This window comes from Carassius auratus, chromosome 1 (genome assembly GCF_003368295.1).
Source record: "Carassius auratus strain Wakin chromosome 1, ASM336829v1, whole genome shotgun sequence".
In the NCBI taxonomy this organism is placed as follows: Eukaryota; Metazoa; Chordata; class Actinopteri; order Cypriniformes; family Cyprinidae; genus Carassius; species Carassius auratus.
In genome coordinates this window covers 19,408,018-19,433,231 of record NC_039243.1, presented here as the reverse complement: position 1 = coordinate 19,433,231, position 25,214 = coordinate 19,408,018, and the positions used below count along the sequence as shown (strand labels likewise).

The 25,214-nt window shown below is 35.8% G+C and overlaps 1 protein-coding gene and 1 long non-coding RNA gene across 2 annotated transcripts; one reads left to right on the top strand and one right to left on the bottom strand.

Annotated features, from left to right (window-relative positions):
• Positions 1 to 6,248: 6,248 nt before the first annotated feature.
• On the top strand, positions 6,249 to 6,824 carry LOC113049802 (uncharacterized). Its single transcript, XR_003276713.1, has 2 exons — positions 6,249 to 6,546; positions 6,638 to 6,824. It is a non-coding gene; the product is annotated as an uncharacterized LOC113049802 (long non-coding RNA).
• Positions 6,825 to 15,570: 8,746 nt separating this feature from the next.
• On the bottom strand, positions 15,571 to 23,693 carry LOC113098471 (T-cell surface antigen CD2-like). Its single transcript, XM_026263615.1, has 5 exons — positions 23,466 to 23,693; positions 19,393 to 19,668; positions 18,971 to 19,213; positions 16,341 to 16,478; positions 15,571 to 15,977 (listed from the first exon to the last, which is right to left on the bottom strand). The coding sequence occupies exons 1-5, from the start codon at positions 23,518 to 23,520 to the stop codon at positions 15,715 to 15,717; spliced, it is 975 nt and encodes a 324-aa protein (XP_026119400.1). The 5' UTR covers positions 23,521 to 23,693; the 3' UTR covers positions 15,571 to 15,714.
• Positions 23,694 to 25,214: the final 1,521 nt, after the last annotated feature.

The window sequence follows — 25,214 nt, the reverse complement described above, 5'->3', positions numbered from 1 at the left end:
GGAAACAGGAAACGCTTTTAATAGTCACAAAGCACACCAACAAGCAAGCAATCATTTTGAAAGGTTCCTTTACTAACTTTACATTTGATTCTATATATAGGTGTTTCCTGTTTTTCATTGTCCTCACAGAAAGTGGCTAAAATAATTGTTTATCTCTTTAGTAGATACATCTGAAGCACAAATGTGTAGCAACTAAATTATTAATTAAACAAGAAAACACAGGCAAAAACCCTGCAAACATGTCCTTGCGGGGTCAATACTGGCTTTTTGCGGGCACAGTGGGCTGTAGGCCCCTTACGAAAGGAAAATATATTTACCAATATATTTCTTAAAATATATTGTAATATATTATTTTCCCTTTTTATTTTCTAATATTTAATATATTTGAATACATTTAATAATATATTGAGGATACATATATTATATAATATATTGCAAAATATACAAATGATTGCCGCTTTTAATATATTGCAATATATTGGAAAAATATAAATATATATATATAAGAATATATGCCTATATATTACATGATATTTTCCAATATATTGCAATATATTTTTGTATATATTGCAATATATTGGAACCACATCAAACCTAAACAGGCCCAGTGCTGGTTTGCCCAGGTGAGCTCCACAGCTTTGGGCTCTCTATGAGCAGCCCACACTGTGGGATGTCCCACATTAATCCAGACATGAGCCTGTAAATAAGAAATTTGTAGGCAGTTTTCTTTCTTATCACTAGGGATGTGTTTTAGGTTTCCTTAAGTACGAACCAGATTCCAAAAAAGTTGTGACACGGTACGAATTGTGATTTAAAAACAGAATGTAATGATGTGGAAGTGCTCAAATTTCAATATTTTATTCAGAATACAACATAGATGACATATCAAATGTTTAAACTGAAAAAAAGTTGGTATTAAATTTCATGACATCATCACATCTCAAAAAAGTTGGGACAAGGCCATGTTTACCACTGTTTGGCATCCCCTCTTTTTATTACAGTCTGCAAATGTCTGGGGACTGAGGAGACAAGTTGCTCAAGTTTAGGAATATGAATGTTGTCCCATTCTTGTCTTATACAGGCTTCTAGTTGCTCAACTGTCTTAGGTCTTCTTTGCAGCATCTTCCTCTTTATGATGCGCCAAATGTTTTCTATGGGTGAAAGATCTGGACTGCAGGCTGGCCATTTCAGTACCTGGATCCTTCTTCTACGCAGCCATGATGTTGTAACTGATGCATTATGTGGTCTGGCATTGTCATGTTGGAAAATGCAAGGTCTTCCCTGAAAGAGATGACGTCTGGAAATCTGGTACCATGACATTTTCATTTTTTTAGTACCAACTTGGTACCGGGTCTTTTGACAACACTAAGCCCAAAGATCACGGGCATCCAGCATGGTTTTTTGAGCAATATCTCAAAACAGGTAGAGAAGGAGTAGCAGTAGTAATTCCTCATGTTGTGTTTCAGATTTGTGTCAAGATCAAAAACTATTTCTTTTTTTTTTTTTTTTTCAAATGGCAAAAAGTTAATTTTTTGTCCAATGAAGCTTTTAGCAATTATTTAAAGGGGTCATATAATGCTGCATGCACTCTTACAAGTTGTTTGAACTGAAATGTGTGTTGGCAGTGTGTGTACACAACCACCCTATATGATTAAAATCCACCAAGTAGTTTTTCTTTAATCTCTTTAATGTTCGTGCGAATCCTTCATGATCCAGCCTCCAGCAATGAGTATAATGTACTTAAATTAATCATTGAAAATCGCCTTTCCTAATAATATGCTAATAAGCAAGTTTCACTATGAATGTGGCTAAAGTAAACAGTCTCTCAGAGAGCAGATCAGAAGAAAGGGGCGGGGTCAGCAGAGCTCATTAGCATTAAAGGAGAATCCCACAAACCAGCCTGTTTTGAAAAGAGCTGTTTTTGACAGGGTAAAAAAGGTGTTTTTTACACTAACATTGATGAATTTCAAACAAACTATGTTACAGACTTTTCATTAAGACCCTAAAGAATCATATCAACTTGTAGAAAATTATATGACCCCTTTAAAAAGCGTCTGAACACTTTACACACACAGTAAAAACGTTGGGTTGTTTTTTTAACCTAACCGTTGGGTTACACATATTGGGTTATCTTAAAATTTGTTGGGTCATTTTTTATTTTTCGTCGCTGGGTTATTTTTAGTTATAACCCAACTGTTGGGTTAAATATGTTTCCCCTCTTCACTCCGGTTCAAATTTTAACGGTCCAGTCAGAGACTCAGTGCGGACATCAGCGGCAGCCTGCATGATTATGAAGGGTAAGTAACTGTTAATATAATCGTATGATGTATATAACCGTTATAACATTAAGTAATGTGTTGATATGTTAATTATAATTTTTTTATACGTTAAAAAAGTTTTAATTCCCTTTTACTTAGTCCGTTTGTTTCCCCCAGAGAATCAGATCGAGTGTAAATGAATGCTATTCCTGTTTGTTCGCCAGCATTAATACATTAAAAGATTAGCTGCAAAACTTTTTAGACAAGTATTACTTAAAGTTAATAAAAAATGTCTGGTGAAATGTGAAAATGTCAAGTTGGTACTAAAAAATATTAAAATGTCATGGTACCAGGTTTCTTTAAGTACAGGTGGTACCCAGTACCTTGTCAACCGGGTTCTTGACGCATGCAGTGCTATGATTTCTGTGAAGCAGAAAACGTGGACGGAATCTCAAAATCCAGTTACGAAAATTAAACTTACATTTTAATATGGACAGTCAAGGAATTTGTCAAAGCATAAATTAATCAAATCAAATCTCCATATGGACCAGTGTCTGTAAATGTTAAGCCACAAAAATTGGTTGAAATATGAATCCTGCATGTTCTGCGCGTCTCTGTGTGAATGAATGAATGCAGAAATGTGCGGGTTTATTTACTACATAGACTGAAGCGCGTGATGCTTGCAGTAATTTCTCAATGAGGTCATAAATACAACATCACCAGAACAGAACAGAGTCACTTCACAAACATTTTACCATTTCATTTGAGTAAAGGTATTTACGTCAACCCATCAAAATAAAAGTTCATTTTTACATAAAGGCATTGTGCTAGAAATATGACTATTATGTAGTAGAATGTATGTGATACTGCTACCACTGTTGAAAAAATTAATAAAACTGTTTTTTAAAGAAATAAATCACACAATATTTCTTCCATGTTTTAATTTTAATAGCAAATCCCCTTTATTTACCAAAAAATAAAATGTGTTTAAATTTAATGTATTAATGAGTGTGAAAAAGATCTAGAAAAACATATGCTCCTATCCAGACGTCATCTCTTTCAGGGAAGACCTTGCATTTTCCAACATGACAATGCCAGACCACATAATGCATCAGTTACAACATCATGGCTGCGTAGAAGAAGGATCCAGGTACTGAAATGGCCAGCCTGCAGTCCAGATCTTTCACCCATAGAAAACATTTGGCGCATCATAAAGAGGAAGATGCTGCAAAGAAGACCTAAGACAGTTGAGCAACTAGAAGCCTGTATAAGACAAGAATGGGACAACATTCATATTCCTAAAATTGAGCAACTTGTCTCCTCAGTCCCCAGACATTTGCAGACTGTAAATAAAGAAGAGGGGATGCCAAACAGTGGTAAACATGGCCTTGTCCCAACTTTTTTGAGATGTGTTGATGTCATGAAATTTAATATCAACTTATTTTCCCCTTATAATTATACATTTTCTCAGTTTAAACATTTGATTTGTCATCTATGTTGTTTTCTGAATACAATATTGAAATTTGAAACTTCCACATCATTACATTGTGTTTTTATTCACAATTTGTACAGTGTACAGTTTGTACTATTTGTTTTACTTTTTTTGGAATCGGGTTTGTACCTAAAACACATCCCTAGTGATAAGAAAGAAAACTGCACACACATTTCTTTTTTACAGGATCATGTCTGGCCCATGTCTAATGTGGGAAATCCCATAGTGTGGGCTGCTCACAGAGAGCCCAAAGCTGTGGGGCTCACCTGGGCAAACCAGCATTGGGCCTGTTAAGGTTTGATGTGGGCTGGCCCTAGCCCACTATGCCTGCAAAAAGCCAGTACTTACCCTGCAAGGACATGTTTTCTTGCTTAATTACTAATGTAGTTGCTACACATAATGAAGCATACAACCTATATTACTTAATATTTAATGCATGTACAAAGTATTTGTTTTCTTTACTAGTTGTCCCCAACAGCTTAGTATTTGTGCTTCAGATGTATCAACTAAAGAGATAAACATCTATTTTAGCTACTTTCTGTGAGGACAATGAAAAACAGGAAACACCTATACTGTGTATATAGAATCACATGTAATGTTAGTAAAGGAACCTTTCAGAATGAGCTTGTTGGTGTGCTTTGTGGGGCTCACCTGGGCATACCAGCACTGGGCCTGTTTAGGTTTGATGTGGGCTGGCCTATAGCCCACTGTGCCCGCAAAAAGCCAGTATTGACCCCGCAAGGACATGTTTGCAGGGTTTTTGCCTGTGTTTTCTTGTTTAATTAATAATTTAGTTGCTACACGTATTGAAGCACAACCTTTATTACTTATTAATTTATGGATGTACAAAGTTATTATTATTTGTTTTCTTTACTAGTTGTCCCCAACTGCTTAGTATTTTTGCTTCAGATGTATCTACTAAAGAGATAAACATTTATTTTAGCCACTTTCTGTGAGGACAATGAAAAACAGGAAACACCTATATATAGAATCAAATGTAAAGTTAGTAAAGGAACCTTTCAGAATGAGCTTGTTGGTGTGCTTTGTGACTATTAAAAGCGTTTCCTGTTTCCATGATCACAAATTTCTGACCCAAACCAGTATTAGCAAGCACTTCTTGATGGATCACAACAGTGGAAAAAGATCTCATGATGATTAATTGGAAAAAATGTCTGCGTAAGTCACAATGTGCATTTCCACATTTTCTGGATTTATTAGTCTAAATACTGTGAAAAAAATACATAGTTCAATCTTTTTTACAGTATTTTTGAATTGCTAAAACACATTTCTTGAAACCATCACTCATTTTCTCAAAACCTTAAACACAAATAAAAACCTTAAAACTAAATTCACAGAATCCCTGACTCTTCTGGCAAAATAAATTGCTTCAAAACCATTTCACCTCTTGCAAAACATAACACAAAATTCTCTATGTAATAGACAAAAATCTAACATGAAGTATCTTGATTTCCTTTATGAAACCAATCAAAATGTGACACTAATTCATCAGTACCTCACACTAATTTCTCACATCTGCAAACACTCATTGCTTTACTTAACACCAGCCAAAGGCCAAGTTATAGATTTCAAAGCAATGGAATGAAAACAATGCAGACAGAGCAAAGGGAGTTGGAGGGAGAGCCAGATGATGAGACAGAGTTCGAATTAGAATAAAAGGAGGAGTTCAAAGCAGAGCAAGAAGAGTTGGAAGGGGAACAAGGGGAGGAAAAGGATGAGTCGGAAAGGGAAGAGAAGGAGGACAAAGACCAGAAACAAGAAGAGTGGTCTTTGACAAGAGTAGGTCTACTGTCATAGATCCTGTGATCAACCACAGTATGCAGGTTTTCTGAATGGCTAAAACACATTTCTTGAAAATATCACTAATTTTCTCAAAACCTTACAGTAAACACAAATCCAAGCCCTCAAATTAAAATTCAAATAACTCCTGACTCTTCTGGCAAAATCAAACAATTGCTTCAAAACCATTTTGCCTGTACTCAAACAAAGCTTTCAAATCACACACACACACACATTAGTCAATCATATACACACTACAGATCATTCATTAGACACTACATCAAGATATGGATAAAACAGTTTCCAGTGCCTGTTTGTAGAAAAAAAAAAAACAACAACAACAACCTTTATTCCTGTTTGTTGCTACCATGTATCATGAGTTTGAGCTCCATCATGTTAATTATTTACTTTTTTTAATCTTAAAAATCTATTTTAAATACCATCACTTTCATTTCTTTTTAAATTTTCAGAATCCGCTATTTAGCGTATTGCCTGTTGGCATCGTCAATGTGGTTGCCGCTATTCCCGCGTGCATTGCTAATACTATATTCATACAAATTACCATTGCATTATTCACTGTTATTTGCTTTAATGGCGGATGTATGTCTACCTTTGAATGAAGGTGAGGACGCATTCAAGCTGCATTCGGTGCAGCTTGAGCTGGAGGCCGACAAGAAGCAGATTTGCGACCTGGAGGTGAGGCAGGCTCAGCTGAGAGAGAGGAAAGCCGCACTTGAAACCTCCCGGGCTGATGCTTACAAGTCCAGGGTTAAGTATACAGTACGCTATTAACGGTCCCACCACCTCTACTCTGTGTGTTTCTCTGCACAGGCCCGGTGCACCCAAGATGTGATCTTCCCAGATGTCCTTCACTCCGTCGCAGGGACACCAGAGACCCTGGGTGCATCCACAGCGGAGGACGAAAGCCAGGCCCCGGGCGACGACTTCTCCACCCTCCGGTCTTTGAGATCTCCACCCAGAACTGCACTGGCAGCGAAGGTTCAGTAGATTTCTTGCTTTAAACAAATGGTTAATTTCATGGTGTAAAGAACAGACTCTGTTCTGTTAATAATTGGAATCTTTTCTGGAGGAATCCTAGGCTTTTTCAACGCTGATGGCCTGCACCCCAGGAGAGTCGGAGCAGAACTCCTGCCGAAGAACATCTCCAGGATGCTTCACAATATAATATGACTAGTAAACCAGTTCTTGAACTGCTATGATGGCTTATGTTCTACCCACATAAATGATAGAAGCACTTGCACTGTCCAATCCATTAAGACTGTGTCTGTTTCCAAATAGTGAGGTCAAAAAATAAATTTATATGTTATATGTTAAAAATTAAATGTAGGATATATAAAAAAAATCTGATTGTGATAAAACCAAGAAAATGTTAAAATAAATGAACAAAATTGTTTGGGCTCTTAAACATTACATCACTCACACCCAAAGCAATTATTGTAAATTAAATGATCACAGATAAATATTTTTTTCTGCTTGACTGACACCTGGCTAAAACCAAATAATTATATTGGTCTAAATGTGTCTACCTCCACCAAACTACTGTTATAAGCATGAGCCCCGTCTGAATGGTCGTGGGGGAGGTGTTGCAACATTATATAGTGATATTCTCAATGTTACCCAGAAAATGGGATAGAGGTTTACAACTCATTAGAAATACTTCTGCTTAATGTTGCACTGTCAGATATGCAAAATAAATCTATTAACTCTAATAAATCTCTTTCTCTAGCTACTGTGTATAGACCATTAGGGCCGTATATAGAATTCCTAAAAGAAATTGCAGATTTCCTCTCAGACCTTTTGGTTACAGTTGATAAAGCACTAATCTTCAGAGATTAAAAAAATCATGTTGATAATACAAATTATGCATTAGAACTATGGAGCCAAAAGAGTCTCAATAAAGATAAATGCACACACTACATTCACATATGCACACACAGGATTCATACATGCACACACATGATTCATAAATACACACACAGGATACACAAATGTGCACAAAATTTACAAATGCACACACAAAATTTAAAAAGCACAGAAGATTCACAAATGCATACAAAATTCAGAAATGCACACAAAATTCAGAAATACACACACAATTCAGAAATGCAAACACCATTTACAAATGCACTCAAGATTCACAAATGCACAGAACAAGATTCAGAAATGTATTTCTGATGCACACACACATATATCTTGATTTACAAACTGCTTGCGGTCTGTGAACTTCACTGCATTTGTGTGTGAATTTTGAGACTCCTCTGACTTGGCTCAACACACAAATGCATGGAATGATCAGCAACCAATCAGATGTCTCCCTTCTTTTAGCCAATCACAAGAACGCACTCCACGTGGTTGTTTACTTATAAGCCAATCACATGAACGTGATCACACAGCCTATTTATGAAATTGTATGGAAATACAGATGTTTAGATTACAATTCAGGTTTATTTTTTATTATTTTTTACAAAATATAAATTTAAAAATGTCTCAATACATATAGCCCAGACTGTGACTGCAGAAAAAAAGTTAACCATGGATTCATAAATTTGCAATAGGCAATTATTAAATTTTATTGAAATATTTTAATGAAAGTAAAAAAAAAAAAATTACACCTTTTTGGATATTTTAAGTATATCTAAATATTCTTTTGGATGCAATATAGAAGTCATTTTAATTATAATATTCGGTCCCTACATGAAGAGAGAGTCAGTGGTCCGCTGAGAGAGGAAAATGACTTTGCTGCGCAAAGTGAGTCGCCGCTGCGTGAGGAAAGGGAATCGTTCGCTCAACTTCGCTGGGTGAGGAAAGTGAATCGTTCGCTGAGGAAAGGGAGTCGCTCGCTGCGTGACTCGTGAGGAAAGTGAGTCGTTCGCTGCGAGAGGAAAGTGACTCTCCGGCTGCGGAAAGTGGGTCTCCTGCTGCGCAAAGTGGGTGTCCGGCTGCGCAAAGTGAGTCGCCGGCTGCGTGAGGTAAGTGAGTCGTTCGCTGCGTGAGGAAATGAATCGTTCGCTGAGGAAAGTGAGTCGTTCGCTGATTGAGGAAAGTGAGTCGTTCGCTGATTGGCTTATAAGTAAACAATCCCCCACGTGGGGTGCATTCTTGTGATTGGCTCAAACAAGGGAGATATCTGATTGGTTGAAGATCATTCCCTGTTTAAAAAAAGGCATTTGTGTGTCGAGCCAAGTCAGGGGAGTCTCAAAATTCACACACAAATGCAGTGAAGTTCACAGACCGCATGCAGTTTGTAAATCAAGATATATGTGTGTGTGCATCAGAAATACATTTCTGAATCTTGTCCTGTGCATTTGTGAATCTTGAGTGCATTTGTAAATGTTGTTTGCATTTCTGAATTGTGTGTGCATTTCTGAATTTTGTAAGCATTTGTGAATCTTCTGTGCTTTTTAAATTTTGTGTGTGCATTTGTGAATTTTGTGCACATATGTGTATCCTGTGTGTGTATTTATGAATTATGTGTGTGCATGTCTGAATCCTATGTGTGCATATGTGAATTTAGTGTGTGCTTTTATCTTTATTGATACTCTTTTGGCTCCATATAGAACTTGTGTTTACTGACCTAATAAACTCTTTGTCACATTTTTCAAATTTTTACCACTCAAGCAAAATGCCACTGGGCCCACTCATCACTTACTAGATTTTATCTCATGGAATTGATATTACTGATATAGATCACAGTAACCTCAAAGTGATGATGTTACTGACCATTTCCTTGCATGCTGCGTAACACTGATATATATGGCTCAGCATTACAATCTGGGCAGAAATATTGTTCTAACTACTAAAAACAGATTTGCAAATAACCTGCCTGATCTCTCTCAACCTCTCTGTGTATCCATAAATACACAAATGGAGAAAAACTAACTTGGAAGTTTTTAGAATTGCATGGAAAAAAAACATTCAAGCTGGCAGTTATTAAGCCTCTTATCAACAAACTACAACTTCCTAATGAACAAAAAGCTTCTCCAAATACCGCTGTTTTGCGCTTGGTGTAACCTAAAAAAAAACTGTATTCCATTGTTCGTATGTTTTACATATGTATCGTGTGAGGTACTGGAGCAGTTTTTTAACGCAGCAGTAACTTTGAGGCATGGTAAAACAGTGCGGAATTGCAAAAAACTCCTCTACTACCGAGTTAACAACACATGTAAACAATCCTGTTTGACCGCCGGTGTCCTGCCAACATGGCGGAGACTGTGATATCGAGGGGAGGGGCTCTGTGCTATGACGACAACTCCTCACTCTCAATAGACTGTATACTTTATACTCTCTTTATTGGTTGATTTGTTCTTTTAAAAAAATAAATAGAAAAACCAATGCAATAAGTCATGATGTGTGGGTTTTAAGTCTGATTTTCTATTCAGTTTAATGTACTTTATTGGCATAGTTTGTGTCTAAATTAAAGCATGTCACAAAATTTGGGTCTGGGCTATATAAGGCTCAGGTGTGGCTCAGATTTGGGGATTCTGGTTTACTTAAGGCTGAGAATTGGCACCAATAATAAAACCTGTTTTGGCCCAGATCAGGGCCAGCTAAGGCCCATGTGTGGCTCGAGTCTTTAATCCAGTTCTGGGCCACTTCCAGGCTGTCATTCTTTGCTGTGCTTGGGCTGAGGGAAAATTCATTGTGTGGCCCGGATCTGGGCCAGAAGACATTTGCTATGTGGGTAGTTACGTCTCTATTTGTTTCTCTGTTTTGTCATGGTTGGATTTACACAAGCTTCAGTCTGGATCCAGAACATCTGAGAAGAGATTATTTCACCCCCTCAGAGGACCTCAGAAGATGCTAACCCTGAAACAACATACAGAACTACCCATTTTTGCTACAGTATAAGTTGTGATACTGTGAGAGATAAAGTGAAGAAAGCAGTCGAATTCGCCACAGAATCAACATCTCTGTTAAGTCTTTTGAGAAGCATTCAGATTCACTGCAGAACTCTGATAAAGCTACAGATATCAGAACAAACACCACTGATGTGGAAACCAGGAAAAAACATTGTTCAATAAACACAAATCTCCACCACCGTTCACCATTGATTTAACATAGTGAAACTACAGGAACTACTTGTGGCAGAAATGGTCTTCACAACTTTTCCCATTACTTCAAACTTTAAGTGTTACCAAATTTGAATGTGAGAATATTTATCCATCCTTCATAGGTTTCCCCCATGTATAAATCTAAAAGTTTCATAATGTAGGAAAGCAAACAATTATTTAAAAATAAAAAAATATATATTAAATTACCACTAGTATGGCTGCAGAGAAGGCCATTTCCACTCCCTAGTCTGTATATATATATATATATATATATATATATATATATATATATGTATGTATGTATTCATTAGATTATATTTAGACGTTACGAATGACAGTAATCAAAGTACATTTTATCAGATGTGATATATTTATTACATCTGTAAGAAGTCTGATAAAGATCTGGGAATCATCTGCTGTGTATTCTGATAAATGTCTCAGAAGCAGTTTTACATGCATTCTAATAAATGTCTATTTGATATCTGACAGGAAACATCTTAGAGACTTATTGCATATGAGCAAGCACTCTTGCATATGTAAATGCAGACATTAAATAGACATCTCCGAGATGTACATGTGCGATTAGGGTGGTGACTGCTTTACTGTCAGGTGCTGGTGCCACCTTCTGTAGAACTTAATGCTGGTGTCGTCAAATGTTAGTCTGGAACCCTAAAGTGGTTCTCGAAGTCAGAAAAGTCATAACAGTGTTAGAAGAATGTTTTCTGTGGTATATTTTCACTGAAAAACAATGAGAGATGCGCACAATTTAGCAAATCAAGGAAATGAATTAGTAAATCGTGGGCACGATTTATTAATCGAGTGAGTAAACAATAGTAATTGTTTTAGTACATTGAGGGAATGAATTAGTAAATCGTGCCAACGATTTAGCATAATATTTTTTTCCTGCATGTTAGGGCTGGGACAACGCGTCAAGGTCATCAATGACGGCGACGCAAAAAATGCGTTGACGCAAAATATGCGCATCGATTCGTCGACCTGTTTTTATCTCTCTAAAAAACGTTTGCAAAACGTTTACGTTATGTGTGCTGAATATATGCGATGGCCGGATCAACATTCTGTCCAACGTTATATAACCAATCCAGGGGTTTTTCTGCATTGATCTTTTTTTTGGCGGCTGTCAAAGCCTTATTTGATCGGTGAGTGATGTAGAATAGAATGACTGCTGGGCCTGACAGGGCGCATAAGAGAGAGTGCCCCGGACGCGCGCACACACTCAACAGTCTTCAAACAACACGCTTCTTGCTCTCTCTCTCTCCCTTGTGCATATTAATCAAAATCATTAAACACGATAGAAAAAGGGCGAAACACCAAAGTTTCACACGCACTCACAGTCTTCAAATTACACGAGCGCTGTCTTGCTCTCTCTCTCTCTCTCTCTCTCTCTCTCTCTCTCCCTCATGCATATTAACCAAAATCATTAGACATGATAGAAAAAGGGCGGAACGCCAAAGTTTCACGTGGAGCATTCAGAGATTTTTTTTTTCTCCATGACAGGCTGCTGGCTCCCACTGTTAATTTTTATTTTTATTTTTTGTGGAAAAGCACTCTCTGTATTAGCTTAAAGCCCTCAAATTTACATTGGTTACTGTATTCTTTCAATTGCTCTAAACAAGTAATTTGGGTGACCTTTTTTATTGAATGCTAGACATCAAGTTGTTGTTATTTTTATCTGAAAGAAGAACTTTTTTTCAGTAAGCTAGGCCCTATGTGTTCAGTAAGCTTGTTTCAGTAAGCTATGTGTTTTCAAGGCTTCAAGGTTTTATTGAATGCTATCTCTATACAAGTGCAAAGTAATGCATTCTTAGTCAGTCTTTTATTTTGTAATTTTAAGAGCAATAAACATATATTGCAATGTTAAGGAATTCATGTTTTTTTCATTCAGATATGTAAATCAACATGTATAAATTGTTAGTAGTCAATTAATAGGGAGATAATCAAAATCGAATCGGTCTGGAAAAAAGTAACCATTAGATTAATCGATGCATCGAAAAAATAATCGCTAGATTAATCGTTTAAAAGATAATCATTTATCCCAGCCCTACTGCATGTCATGTGCGGGGCTCCATAAAAATGATTTGTATCGTAAAAAGATGCTAGACAAATAAACTTTAATTGAATTTAGTAAATATTTTGCAATACACACACAAACAAAATAAATCACAGTTAAGTTTGGTAGGTAGGTAGATAGATAGATAGATAGATAGATAGATAGATAGATAGATAGATAGATAGATAGATAGATAGATAGATAGATAGATAGATACATAGATAGATAGATAGATAGATCTAACAGATAGATAGATAGAACACATCCACACACACAAGTATCAGAACATCTCAGATATTTTTACAAAATTAAGCACTTCATTCAAAACTTACAATAACTGAACAAAACCCAATTTTGGTACCATATGGCACACACATGGTTCATAAAGTTAGATTCTGTTTGAACCACTAAGACACTGCTGGGCACAATTTTAAACACTTTTAACATTTCTATTTTTGATGCATTTTTATTATTATTATTATTGATATTGTTAAAGTACATGGATATATTGACCAAACACAAAAAATGAGACAAGTACTGCACATTCATGAAAATATTTATTTCTCACTAGATTGTAAAATCTTTCAGTACATCATTGCAATTAGGCTGCATTTTGCACTGAAAATCAAAACATAATCCAAATACAATATATAGTAGTACATCCAATTTTGTGGAGATGAGTAAACAACACATTAGCATCACCAGTAAGCTGGTGTGTGGCGAGCGTTCTGGCGCTCTATGGCTGCCGTCGCATCATCCAGGTGGATGCTGCACACTGGTGGTGGATGAGGAGATACCCCTGACTATGTAAGCGCTTTGAGTGCCTAGAAAAACGCTGTATAAATGTAATGAATTATAATTATTATCATCTCTTCATACAGCTCGGTATGGCCACTTCATCCATGTCCTCCCTTGCAAAACAGCGAGAGAAGAATCTTCTCATATGGCGAAGCCATCACAGTCTCTGCATCTATTAGGTCACAGGCCTCATCCATTGCTTGAATGAGGGGTATAACATAGGGTCAGAGATCATAAACCTTCCACTGCCATGCAGAAGGAGAAAAGGTAAGGAAGGGAGAGTGCTGTGGAGGTACTGAAATGATGGGACCAGACAACTAGTTTGTCCACTGTTTAGTCTGTCTAAAAACAGTATGTGGTCAGTGTTGTAAGGACCTATTTTGTCATCCCAGTTCAGGACCCCATTCTGTGTGATTGCAGCATATATTGGGATGTTACCACCACGTTGACCCGTGACATTTAAAAGAGCTCTCTGTCCAAATATGTTCCTCCCTATTCTTCTTCCTGCACCACTGCCTTTTATTTTTGTTGAAGACAATAATTAATCTGTTAACTTTTTATAGTGCTTAAACTGATTGTTGGGTTTACAGTTAAGACTGTCTGCACACCTGATGGCCTTGTTTGATCAATAGGTTCATATGTGTAGTATTTTGGAAAGCAGTGTCTTAAAATTACAAAGAAGTGATGTGTTAGATTTCTGTGTCAAGTGTGTTTAGTGTTTTGCAAAACAATGTGTGTTGTTTTGGAAAAACTGGGGCTGAGAATGTTCTTACAGTGCATATTATAGTGCAGATCTGGTCTGAGGTTTTGCTCTTTGAGTGTAAGGTTTCACTAGCTGTGTGTTATTTTTAATTTAAGTGAAAGGTTTTCTCCCCCTCTAGGGGTCATGCATGCAAGATAATATATTTTTATTGATTGCTTATGCTTTAGAAAAAAAAAAAATCTGTTTACCACACGACTGGCCCCTAAAATAACATTATTGCTCATTTCTATTATTCATTTTTTGACAGCTAAGGCAAGCTATGGATCAGTATTCACTGTGTGAATGGGATTATTAATCGTTCAAAATAATTAGGAAGTTTTGTCTTAAGTGTGTTTTGTTCAGCCTTTATCTTCAGAGGCCACATAATCTCCCACACACAGAAAGACAACAAACACTACAGGAAAAAATGGGTGACAGTGACAATGATGTTCCGGACATGTCAGTGGGTGAAATGAGACACAGTTAACCACATCCCTGAGGCCTTCACATATGCTTGTTAGTTGTGTTTATTTTAAGTGTAAAAAAGTCACCACAGAGCACAAGAAATGAAAATGTTTTGCATTACAGAAGCATGATTTGCAATTGCAACATGTAAGGGTATTGTCAAAATGGGTGGAAAATAGTTTAAATATATTCTGAGAATACATATTAATGGGAAATTAATGTACAAGTATAAAATGCAAACTTATATATTTTATATAAAATATATATTTTAAATTTCATAATTTATAAAGATTGATAGGTGCACAAACAATCATATACAAATGTCTTTTTTTCACTATTATTTTCTCATAAAACACACAGGAACAAAAAGGAATATGTAATCTCATCGTGTATTATGAGCTGTTCCATTATTCAACTGTATTTAAAATGTCATGTGATCCTAATAATTGCACAGCAGATGTGATTCTATGCATATGTTGATTTGTGTTTTATTACTGATACATTTGCATTCCCTTTTTGCTTGCAAAATCTATTTAAATCGATGTTCAGTTGTGGTGGCTTCAAGCTACACCCACTTAATATAATAATATCTTGACTTTGTCTTCCCTTTGTTTACAAATATGATGTAAGCACGCATGGAGGAATTATGAAAGTATACCGTTTCACGGGACAACTCTAAAATTAAATAATTATTGGAGGTTAGTGAAGATGTATGCTCATTATGTAAATGTTGTTTTCAAACAAAAAAAGTATAGTGCACAAGTCATAAGAGGTTGTGAGTGTAAACCTCCATTTACTTTCCTAGTATGAACAAGAACCGTTTTGCCTAAGATCTCCTTCGGTGTTTGACAACAATAATGAAAATAATGCAAGTTTTCGATGAACATGAGGGTGAGTACATGACCAAATTAAATTTTTACTATGCTATTTGACACTCACAGTATGGCTTATGAAATTAATTCAATTTAGCCCCAAAGTTACTGTCTTTCAGTGAGCATACAAGCATCTCCTTCCATTGGTCACTACGGCTCTACATTTCTCTTGCGTTGTTGTTTATTTCTAGGGTTAGGTAAGGGAGGAGGATATTCCTCATCGTCCTTAGGTGGTGGTGGAGGTCTCGCGCGGATCTGGGTTTTGTGTTGAGTCTGGGTTTGTGTTTGGGGTTGTGGAGATGTATCTTCTTGCGGGATGGGGGGTGCTGGTTGCCCCCTAGCAGTGTGTTTGGATCTGGTTGTACCGTTAGGAGTTTCATCTTGAAAAACCCTCAGCCTGAGCTCATCTTCATCTGGAAGATATGAAAGTTACAATTTTTATTGTTTTCATATGTCGAAACTAGTGCATGATCTGGACTGTAAAGTTATTTTATTATTTATTTATATATTTATTTTTGATGGCCAATGCCACTATTTAATTTAAAGATAGTAAATAAGACATGCTAAGCAAACTCTGTAACCAACGGTGCATTTAGTATTTCTGGTAAGTTTGTTTTTAGTTCAGTTGTATTTTCTCAAATAAAACCCATGTACTAATTCTACATACAGCATACAATGAATATAAGCATCAGCCTTAGTGATATATTGCAACATAACCATAACTACAATACAAACACTCATTGCATAACTTCTGAGGCAGTGAAGATGTCTCTTACCTTGTTGGTGCTTTTGTTGGATAAAGCGTCGCCACACACAGATGACTAGAACAAATGATAGCAGCAGCAGAAGGGCTCCTCCACCTGATAAAATGCTCACCGTGATCCAAAAATCTAATCCAAAGAGTTTACGAGCACCTTCACCAGCAGAACCCGTAAGACAAAAACAAATAGCATGAAATCAGGAACAAAAATGTGGATCATTAAAAACATCTATTTTAAGCTAAAATCATAAAAATTGCACTGTACTGGCCAGTGTTATATCAAGAGACGGTCCTTGGAATGCACAGTAAGTCAATCTTTTGGGCATAGATGATTGAATTTGGTCCTAATTATCTTAAAAACATTTAGATTTTTTAAAGCTTCAGTTCTACAGTATTATTCTGGGGTATTCATTTGATACAGGAACTATTCAAGCCGTTCGTGCCAGACTGGGGAGAGATGTGTTGTAATAATGTAAAATATGTGAAAAATAATGTACAACCTGTCTAGTAGACCCCCAAAACCTTTGTAAAAGGGCCTAATGACAAGTTGTATATTTTAATTGTTTCACCAAGCTCAATCCTTGGATCCCTGTGCTTTAAAGACTTGTCGGTTAGTGGTGGAAATTGAGTTCTTTTAAGAGATTTGTTCATTTTCAGTTTGTTCACCAAAATTTTTTCAATGATTATGCCAGCAGGTGGCGAAAAAGAGTGTCGTATATGTTATATCTTCAGTAAACGAACATATTCACTTGTTGCAAAAACTGATTTGGCTTTATTAAAAATGCGTGCGTAATCTAGTCATTAAATAAAGTCTAAATAAGTTGTTCAGATGACCAAAGCACAAGTTTTTTTTTTTTTTGCATAATTAACATTTACATTTTTTGGTCAGACAATTACACATTAATTCATGAACAAGATGTACCAGTTCAGTCATTTAGTTCATGAACAAGAAGATCTCTCGATCTCATTCAGACTAAAAAGAAACTTGTTCAGTGAAGGGCGTATTCGTACACTGCATTCAACAAATCACATACTCCGTCACATTTCAAACTTGAAGGCTATTGGCTCAAGGTTTAGTCATTCTTTGACAGGAATAAATAATCCACAGAGCTACCCGGTTCACCGAGCTACTCTGGAGGGAGAAATTTCAGTGAAGGAGAAATATAAGTCAATGGATTTCATCAACGAGAACGATTTGTTCACCTAAAAGATTTGTTCAAAAAGAATGATTAGTTCACAAACAAGACATCCATATTGCTGGTTAAATGTTTCATTCGTGTGCTGTTCTAACATGTGCTTATTCAGAGTGCGTTACACCCGAAGCGTCCATAGACTAAAAGGCCAAACATCACCTGATTGCTTTATCTTATTGTCGTCTGGTTGTGCTAATACTGTCAAAAACACACAAGGTTTATATATAAAAAGTTAATTATGTCTTAAGTGAAACTAAACAGTTGAGAGAAAAACAGACACGTGCAGTTCTTAAAGCAGCAGTAGCCTACTAAACATGCTGCCACTTGTCATTAAAGAGATAGTTCACCCCCAAAAAATTATTCTGTCATTATTTACTCAGTCATGTAGTACAAAACATGTAATAATTTTTATTTGTTCTTGTGCTAAACACAAAAGAAGATATTTTGAAGAATGTATGTAACCAAAAAGTTGCTTGTACCCACTGACATTAATAGTAGGTAAAAATATATATGGGGGGACCAGCATCTTTTTAGTTTTCCACATTCTCCAAAATAACATTGTATTTTCAACAGAAGAAAGAAACTTGTTCAGGTTTAAAACAACTTGAGTGAGTAAACGATGACACAATTTTAATTTTTGGTTGAACTATTCCTTTAATGTGAATAAAATAAAACACAAAGAGAAAAATACTTCACTGCTCTTGACTGAAGAACATTAATACAGTTGCTAAAGTTCAGCAGTAATAAAATAACTTGAAATTTTCAACAACTTTTCACTTCATATCTTTTTTCACCAAATAGTATTGATAACAGTATCGATAAGTATCAGTAATGATCAGTATCAGTATCGAGAAGCAGTAGCAGTAGCGGTATCAATAAAATGTAAACAATACACACCACTAATGGTAAGTTATCATAATGCCAAATGTTAAGTAGTGATAGCTAATTGCAATCATTTTTATGTTTAAAATGTTTGACTGGTAAAATGTTTTACCGTGTTTTGAGATGCCTTCAGTTATTAACATTTTAAAATGGTTCTGCACGGTCAATGTGTTGTTAGAAAATACTTTTGATTTTTTTGTTTAAATACTTTTGTTTCATGATTGTACATCAACATAATAATGATAATAATAATAATAATAATAATAATAATAATAATAATAATAATAATAATAATAATAATAATAATAATAATAAACGAAAAGGCCAGACCAACAACCAGTGTGTATTTCATGAAACAAAAGTGAAATCATTAAAAGACATTCAATTATTGGATAGACCATTCATTCTGTCAGAGCAGGACATCTTAATTTATAAGATCTGATCTGTTCAAAACCCGGAAAATTAATGATTTAGATGTCTTGGCATTAAAATAATAATAATAATAAAGTTTAAATATTTTAATTATAATTCAAAATCAATATGAGGAAGATGTGAAATTAAAATGACTTACATAATGATGTAATACTCTCACTTTGTTCTTCCCTGATAGGATTTTTTGCATGGCATGAGTACAGTTTACTCTCCTGCATTTGAGCAGGTGTCAAGAACAGTCGCTTTTCACTTGCACCATTGATGATTTGTTTTTCATTATACCAGGATATAGTCAGATCCTCACTGTATGGAATTTCACATATTAGGTATGCACTTCCATTAGCATTGCAGACAAGCCTTATAGTAGGTTTGGGGAGCTTTTCTGTGACAAAGACATGGTGGTTAGTTACTACTACAGTAAATACTATATATATATATATATATATATATATATATATATATATATATATATATATATATATATATACAATTTGTAAATACTAGCCATATTAAGAATTGATTTGCATTGTGTTGGACAGGTACAAACATTTATACTCTTACCATGAACTTTAATTTCCACTTGGCCACTAGTCTCTGTTCCGTCACTAGCATAAACAGTGTATTTATATTTGCCGGTGCTGTTCAGAGTAACACTTTTTAATGTTAATGATCCATTTTCTTCTATTGTTCCATTTAGAGAATTCACCTTGATTCTTCCATTTTTCTTGATAATGAAGTCACCACTGGAGAGATGGGTCCACATTATCTCACTAGGTATGTTTTGTGCTGGCAGCTTAATGATGCAGGACGTTCCCTGTTCGCATAGCTTTGTTGAGGCTGCAATAAATTAAATCATATTAGCATTTAATACAATTAAGCGATTTTGGTTTACTATGGGCAATAAACATGCTTCTCAGGGTGGGTTTCTGTTTAAATCAGCTCTGTTTAAACAAAAGCCAATATTAGAAAAATATTAGACAGAACTGTTGAACAGTTCAATGTATTTTATTCCCACCATTACTGAATGTCACAAAAATGATTCTAATTCGGTGGGATCACATGGCCCTTCAGCAGCAATGTATGCATAGTCCTTTGTTCTGCTCACTTTGTCAGAATTCAATTCATCCTGTCAAGTATATTTGAAACACTCCTTACCTAGCCCACTATGAGTACCCCAACAGTCAATGACGTTCAGAAAAGAAGGGGGATTGAGAGGGCTGTGGCGGAGCCAGGATATTTTTAAAGGGGTGGCCAGGGAGGGGCCAGCAACCAGTCTGGTTTGGCATAGAAATCTTCATTAATTCAATATAAAAATGTGATTGACTACAAAGTATTGGACTGTTTTAGTGCCTTAAATTCAACTGAATACAATTAATTTCTACTAAATCGTAATTGAGATATTTGTGAATTAGATCAAGTAATAATGAGTGAATATAACAATTTGTGTATTATTCCCCACCTCCAGGTATTTTAATAAAGGGGCTCACTATAGCTTTTTTGCTTAGTCAGCTTGGTTCTGATTCTTAAAACCCCCAAAAGCTTGTCTTCCATCATTGCATACTCACTGATGAGACATGCAGATAGTGATAAGAACTGTTTAAAGAAAAAAATGAATAAAGTCAACAGCACATAAATGGCAGATTGTAAAATGAGTTATTTTATGCATTAAAATGGTTTGATTTTTGTTTGCAAAAAAAATAATAATAATAATTGCGCATGTTGGCTACAACAAAACAAATAAATAACATCAGCTTGTACCTTATATTGTGATCTCGAATTGCAGAATATTTTAGTAGCTACATGCATTTGAGAGATGTTTTTTAATGTGATGCTATACATATATGAATGCACTAATAGCCATTATGGTAATTTCATGGCTTAACTGATGCCAGAACTACATTGTATGCTCATAGTTTGTTGTTAGCTTTATTTATGATGAAGCGATCCAGAGCATGCACCTTATTTTCGCGTAAATTTGAAGAGTTTGCGCCGTGTGCATGGAAAAGCAGCTGTTAGGAGAGGAAAGTTTGCATTGCTGACATATAGCCTACAACATCTCATTAGACCGCAGTTCACTGTTGTTCTGCTGAAGCTCATTTGGCACGTTAGCCTACTTTCTGCTCTGGTTTGACTTGCGCTTGGCGCTGAGGCGAAGTTGAAGTATGCATCTGAAAAGTCTCCCGTTTGATGTGGTCATAAAGAGACATGGTGGTTCCACACCTTAATAAACGCATTTCTTTTCGAGAAAAAAAAAATAAAAATAAGAAAGTAATCCATAGCTTAATTAAAGAAGACTAAACTGGTGTATTAAGGGGAATCACGCGTCCGATAATATGCATCGACTGATTCATGAACTTGATTTTGCAGGTTCTCTTCCAAAACCTTTTGCGGTCTTTTAACTTGACGCAGAAAAAGCCTTTGGTAGGCTAGAGTGAAACTATGTGGGCAGTTCTGCAATGTTTTGGTTTCAGTGAACTTTACATTTCTATGATTAAGACTCTACCACTCACCTGGATATCAGTCTTAACTGGTAACACCATTAACTTTCCCATTAACTATCCCCTCATTCATTCCTATTAAAGATTCTTTCATCCATTTGGGTATACCAAATAATTACCAGAAACGATTTTAATAATGTATTAGTCAAGATCAAGAGTGATACTCAAAGATGGAATGATCTTAAAGTGTCCGAGATAAAAATCTCCACCATCAAAATGAATTTGTCACCTCAGCTTGATTTTCTTTTTTCTATATGCTGCCGCTATCCCCTCCTCCAGGTTTCAGTTTATCTGGAATGGTAAGCGACCCAAAACTTGTCACATTGCAAAGTCCTATACTTTCAGGAGGATTTGCTCTGCCAAATTTTGAATTATATTATTTGTCATTTCAACTCAAGGCTCTTCATGGGTGGATCCTCAATCTAAAGCTTCATGGAGTCTAATTGAAGCTGACAAGGTTAAACCACATAGGCTCCAAGGTATTCTATATGCTGGCACAGGAAATAAAAATTATAAATATAAACTTGGCCGGGTTGTGGCCAATTCTATCAGGATCTGGATGTAACATCTGACGGGAGGACCTTTCAAATTTTGGAATAACACACCGTTACGGCAAAAACTTCAATTGTTTATGTGGAAATCGGCCATTTGTTCAGCCTTCTTGAGCTAAATTGGGCATAAACACGTGCGGTGACTTATTTGATAACCAGGACTCAGCTCATTTCAAGAATTAAGAACCAAGTTCTGTTTACCAGCATCATCATATTCTGTCTTTATTCAGTTATGCTCCGCTCTCAAGGCGTATGGAGTACACACTGCAAAGCCTCTTTCAATAAACATATGTGGAAGCGTGAATAAACAGACTTACTGGTCGACTGTGAGTGGTCTAATCTAAACGTAACCTCTAAAAACTTGGCTCATCGTCTTATCCATTTCAAGGTCATAGAGCATGCATAACTCATTACAAGAGGTGTAAAATGAAACTGCAATAGACCTTTAACTGTCATATCTGTAACACTCTATCATCAGGTACTTTTCTCCACATGTTTTGGGAATGTCCAATTGTTGTAAACCTATGGACTCGTGTGAATTCTGTTTTGTCCTTTTTACTTCAAACTGATTACACGTCTAATCCAGGTTTATGTCTTCTCAATGACAATTCTTACTCCTGTAAAAGTTCATTAAAGAAGAGAATGCTGTTTGCTGGTTTTAAAGCTGCAAAGAAGACAATAATACAAAACTGGTTTACTCTGCACATGTGAAGAAACAGTTTGGATTCATAGCCTCCTTAAGATAGTAACCTGAGAATGTACAACAGGGTTTTTGAACTTGATGTTTGAAACCATCAGATCAGTGCGTGATTAAATACGCATTTGTAAAAAAAAAAAAAAAAAGTTGTAGTTACCGAGATGGACAACTTCTTCATGAGACAACTAAAAATAAAGATTTCAAAAGCGGTTTTCACAGCGATGCCATTGACAAAAGATTTCAGTCAAAACCATATTTAGTCAGGAGCATATTTTTCTTAGTGTAAAGAATATTTTAACAACCTAAAGGATCTATTTTCAATACAAAGAATCTTTCATTTGATGATAAGTTTCCATGAGTGTTAAATGTTTACCATGAAACCATCAATTCCAATAAAGTATCAATATTTAAACTTCTATATATTTCTGTTTTCTTCTATGCATGCAAACATACTAACATTCATTGCAACAGTTTGCATGTAAATGTCACTGAATTTGTATTTAAAAGTGTCAAAAAATTACTGTAGAAGCATATATGTACAAATGCATTCTGTAAGTGCATTTGTTGCATTAATGAGATATTTTGACCTGATCAGACTCTTAAATATTACTCTATAGTAATTTTTTATGTACACAAAAGTGAATTTAGATGTTCTATAAGTACAGTTTTAAGTTAGCTGACAAAACATGATCTACAGTAATTTATAAGCTATCATATTGAGCGGATATTAAATAAAGCAATATGCATTCTTATTTTTAAATCACATTATAACTTTTGATCTCAACAACAAAATATATTAGAGCCGACAGTAAAATCCCTAAAATGAAACAAAAAGAGCCTTTTTACTTGTCTATTAACATATCTATGCAAAATGAGGTCACAACCTACCAGACACAGCAAAGCCACAGAGGAATAAAAATAAGAGACTGTATTCGCAGCTCATTGCTCTTCTGAAAACGGCAAATGTTCCAGAACCTTTTGACAATCAACTGGAGGAAACTAAGAATTTCCTGTTTGCAATCAGAGCTGGCGGTTATGCAGACTGAACCATGAACTAAAGATGTCAGTTGTGCAGGCGGAGGCAGAAATTGGCACTTGGCATCACAGGTGTGGAATGTGCTGCATTGTCAAGCAGGTGTTTCTGTCTAACAAATATAGAAGGGATCTGACATTCAGTGAACTTGGCCAACTTTTTTTTTCTTAATCCTGTGGACTAAAAAGTTGCAAGTACTGATTAAAAAAAAAAAAAAAAAAAAAAAAAAAATTAAGCAATTTATGTTGGTAGAAAAAAGTGTGACATTTATAATATAATTTTATACTTTATCAGTCTAGGACAGTGTTTCTCAACTGGTGGGGATCGACCTAAAAATTTATTGCAGATCTGTTCGATTTGTCGGATAAAGCATCAATGATCGCATATCAAACTATATTTTGGTGCAAATGTCATTTTACTAAGCAAGCTATGATGACTTTCACCTTGATATTTTATATAACCGACTGGCTGAGGCCAGCCTAACGGACAGCGACACTGAACCGAGCTCTCTTCTGCGAAGTTCTCCTCATAGTCCCTCCTGCACCGGAACGAACAAATACAAATCGCAGTTTGAAACAAACAACAAGATGTGAAAGAGCCCGATTCAGTACTCGTGGTGTTCTGGTGTTCAGGGCTCACGCAGAGAAAGGCGTCTCGAGACGCTAAAAATAAGCGTTTTCAAGTGTTTTGATCAAAACACTTGAACATCGAATTTGCTTATTTTTGCTCTAGTGCCGACAAATACATACAAAATATGTCAAAATGTCCACCTTGGAAATTATGCTCGAAAAAACAGTCAGTTATTTCTTAAGTGAAAGTAAACAGTTGAGGAAAAAAATGGGATGTGTATTATATAGAGGTCGGGATCGTTGCGTCACGTCGCAATGCATTGTGGGAATCGCGGTACAGAAGTAGATGTACTGTATAGTAGGCATTAGGTAACGTTGGTCATTTGGTCATTCATTTTGATTATTTTTTGGAAAATGGTTCAGTATTGCTGTGTTGTGAACTGCTGTAATCGGTTTCATGATCGACAGGGCAAACGCCTCGTGAATCATATTAGTTTTCAACATTTTCCTACTTGGAAAAAAAAACACAAGGTGTCTGAAATCACCAAGAGGCGTCAGATGGCTTGGGTCGCCGCTGTACAGAGGGAAACCATCACCTTTGATAATATTATAATACATAGATACATACATTATAATACATTAATTTGCTTTTTGATATTTTTGTGCTGACTGTATTTAACAAATTTGAACAACTTGTTTAAAAAATAAATAAATAAAAAAACTGGAACGAACTTCAAAATAGGAAGTTAAGCGTCTTGTTTTGGTGAATGGTGGGTTGTGTCTGAGGTGAATGTTCGTCAATATTATACCGGATTACAGAACTACCGGATGAAAACAGTGGATTTTTGCAAGTATGATAGGTGAGTAATTACTCCTGAAGTGTAACAAACCCGCATAGACAAGCTTCATAGCTCGCAGAATCTGAGAAATGTGTGTGTGTGTGTGTGTCACCACTGATGCTTGGTTAATGTTAACATTTCCTTAGTGAGAACGATTGTTTTCTCCACGTTTAATTTGCAGATCCATTTGTGATCT

What these genes read in the sequence shown, in the direction of transcription:
- LOC113098471 (XM_026263615.1), bottom strand. Translation starts at nt 23,520, where the DNA reads ATGAGCTGCGAATACAGTCTCTTATTTTTATTCCTCTGTGGCTTTGCT. An exon ending in CTGTGGCTTTGCTGTGTCTG is followed by an intron (nt 19,669 to 23,465) that starts GTAGGTTGTGAC and finishes AATTTATTGCAG; the next exon opens with CCTCAACAAAGCTATGCGAA. An exon ending in TGAGAGTATTACATCATTAT is followed by an intron (nt 16,479 to 18,970) that starts GTAAGTCATTTT and finishes CTGCTGGTGAAG; the next exon opens with GTGCTCGTAAACTCTTTGGA.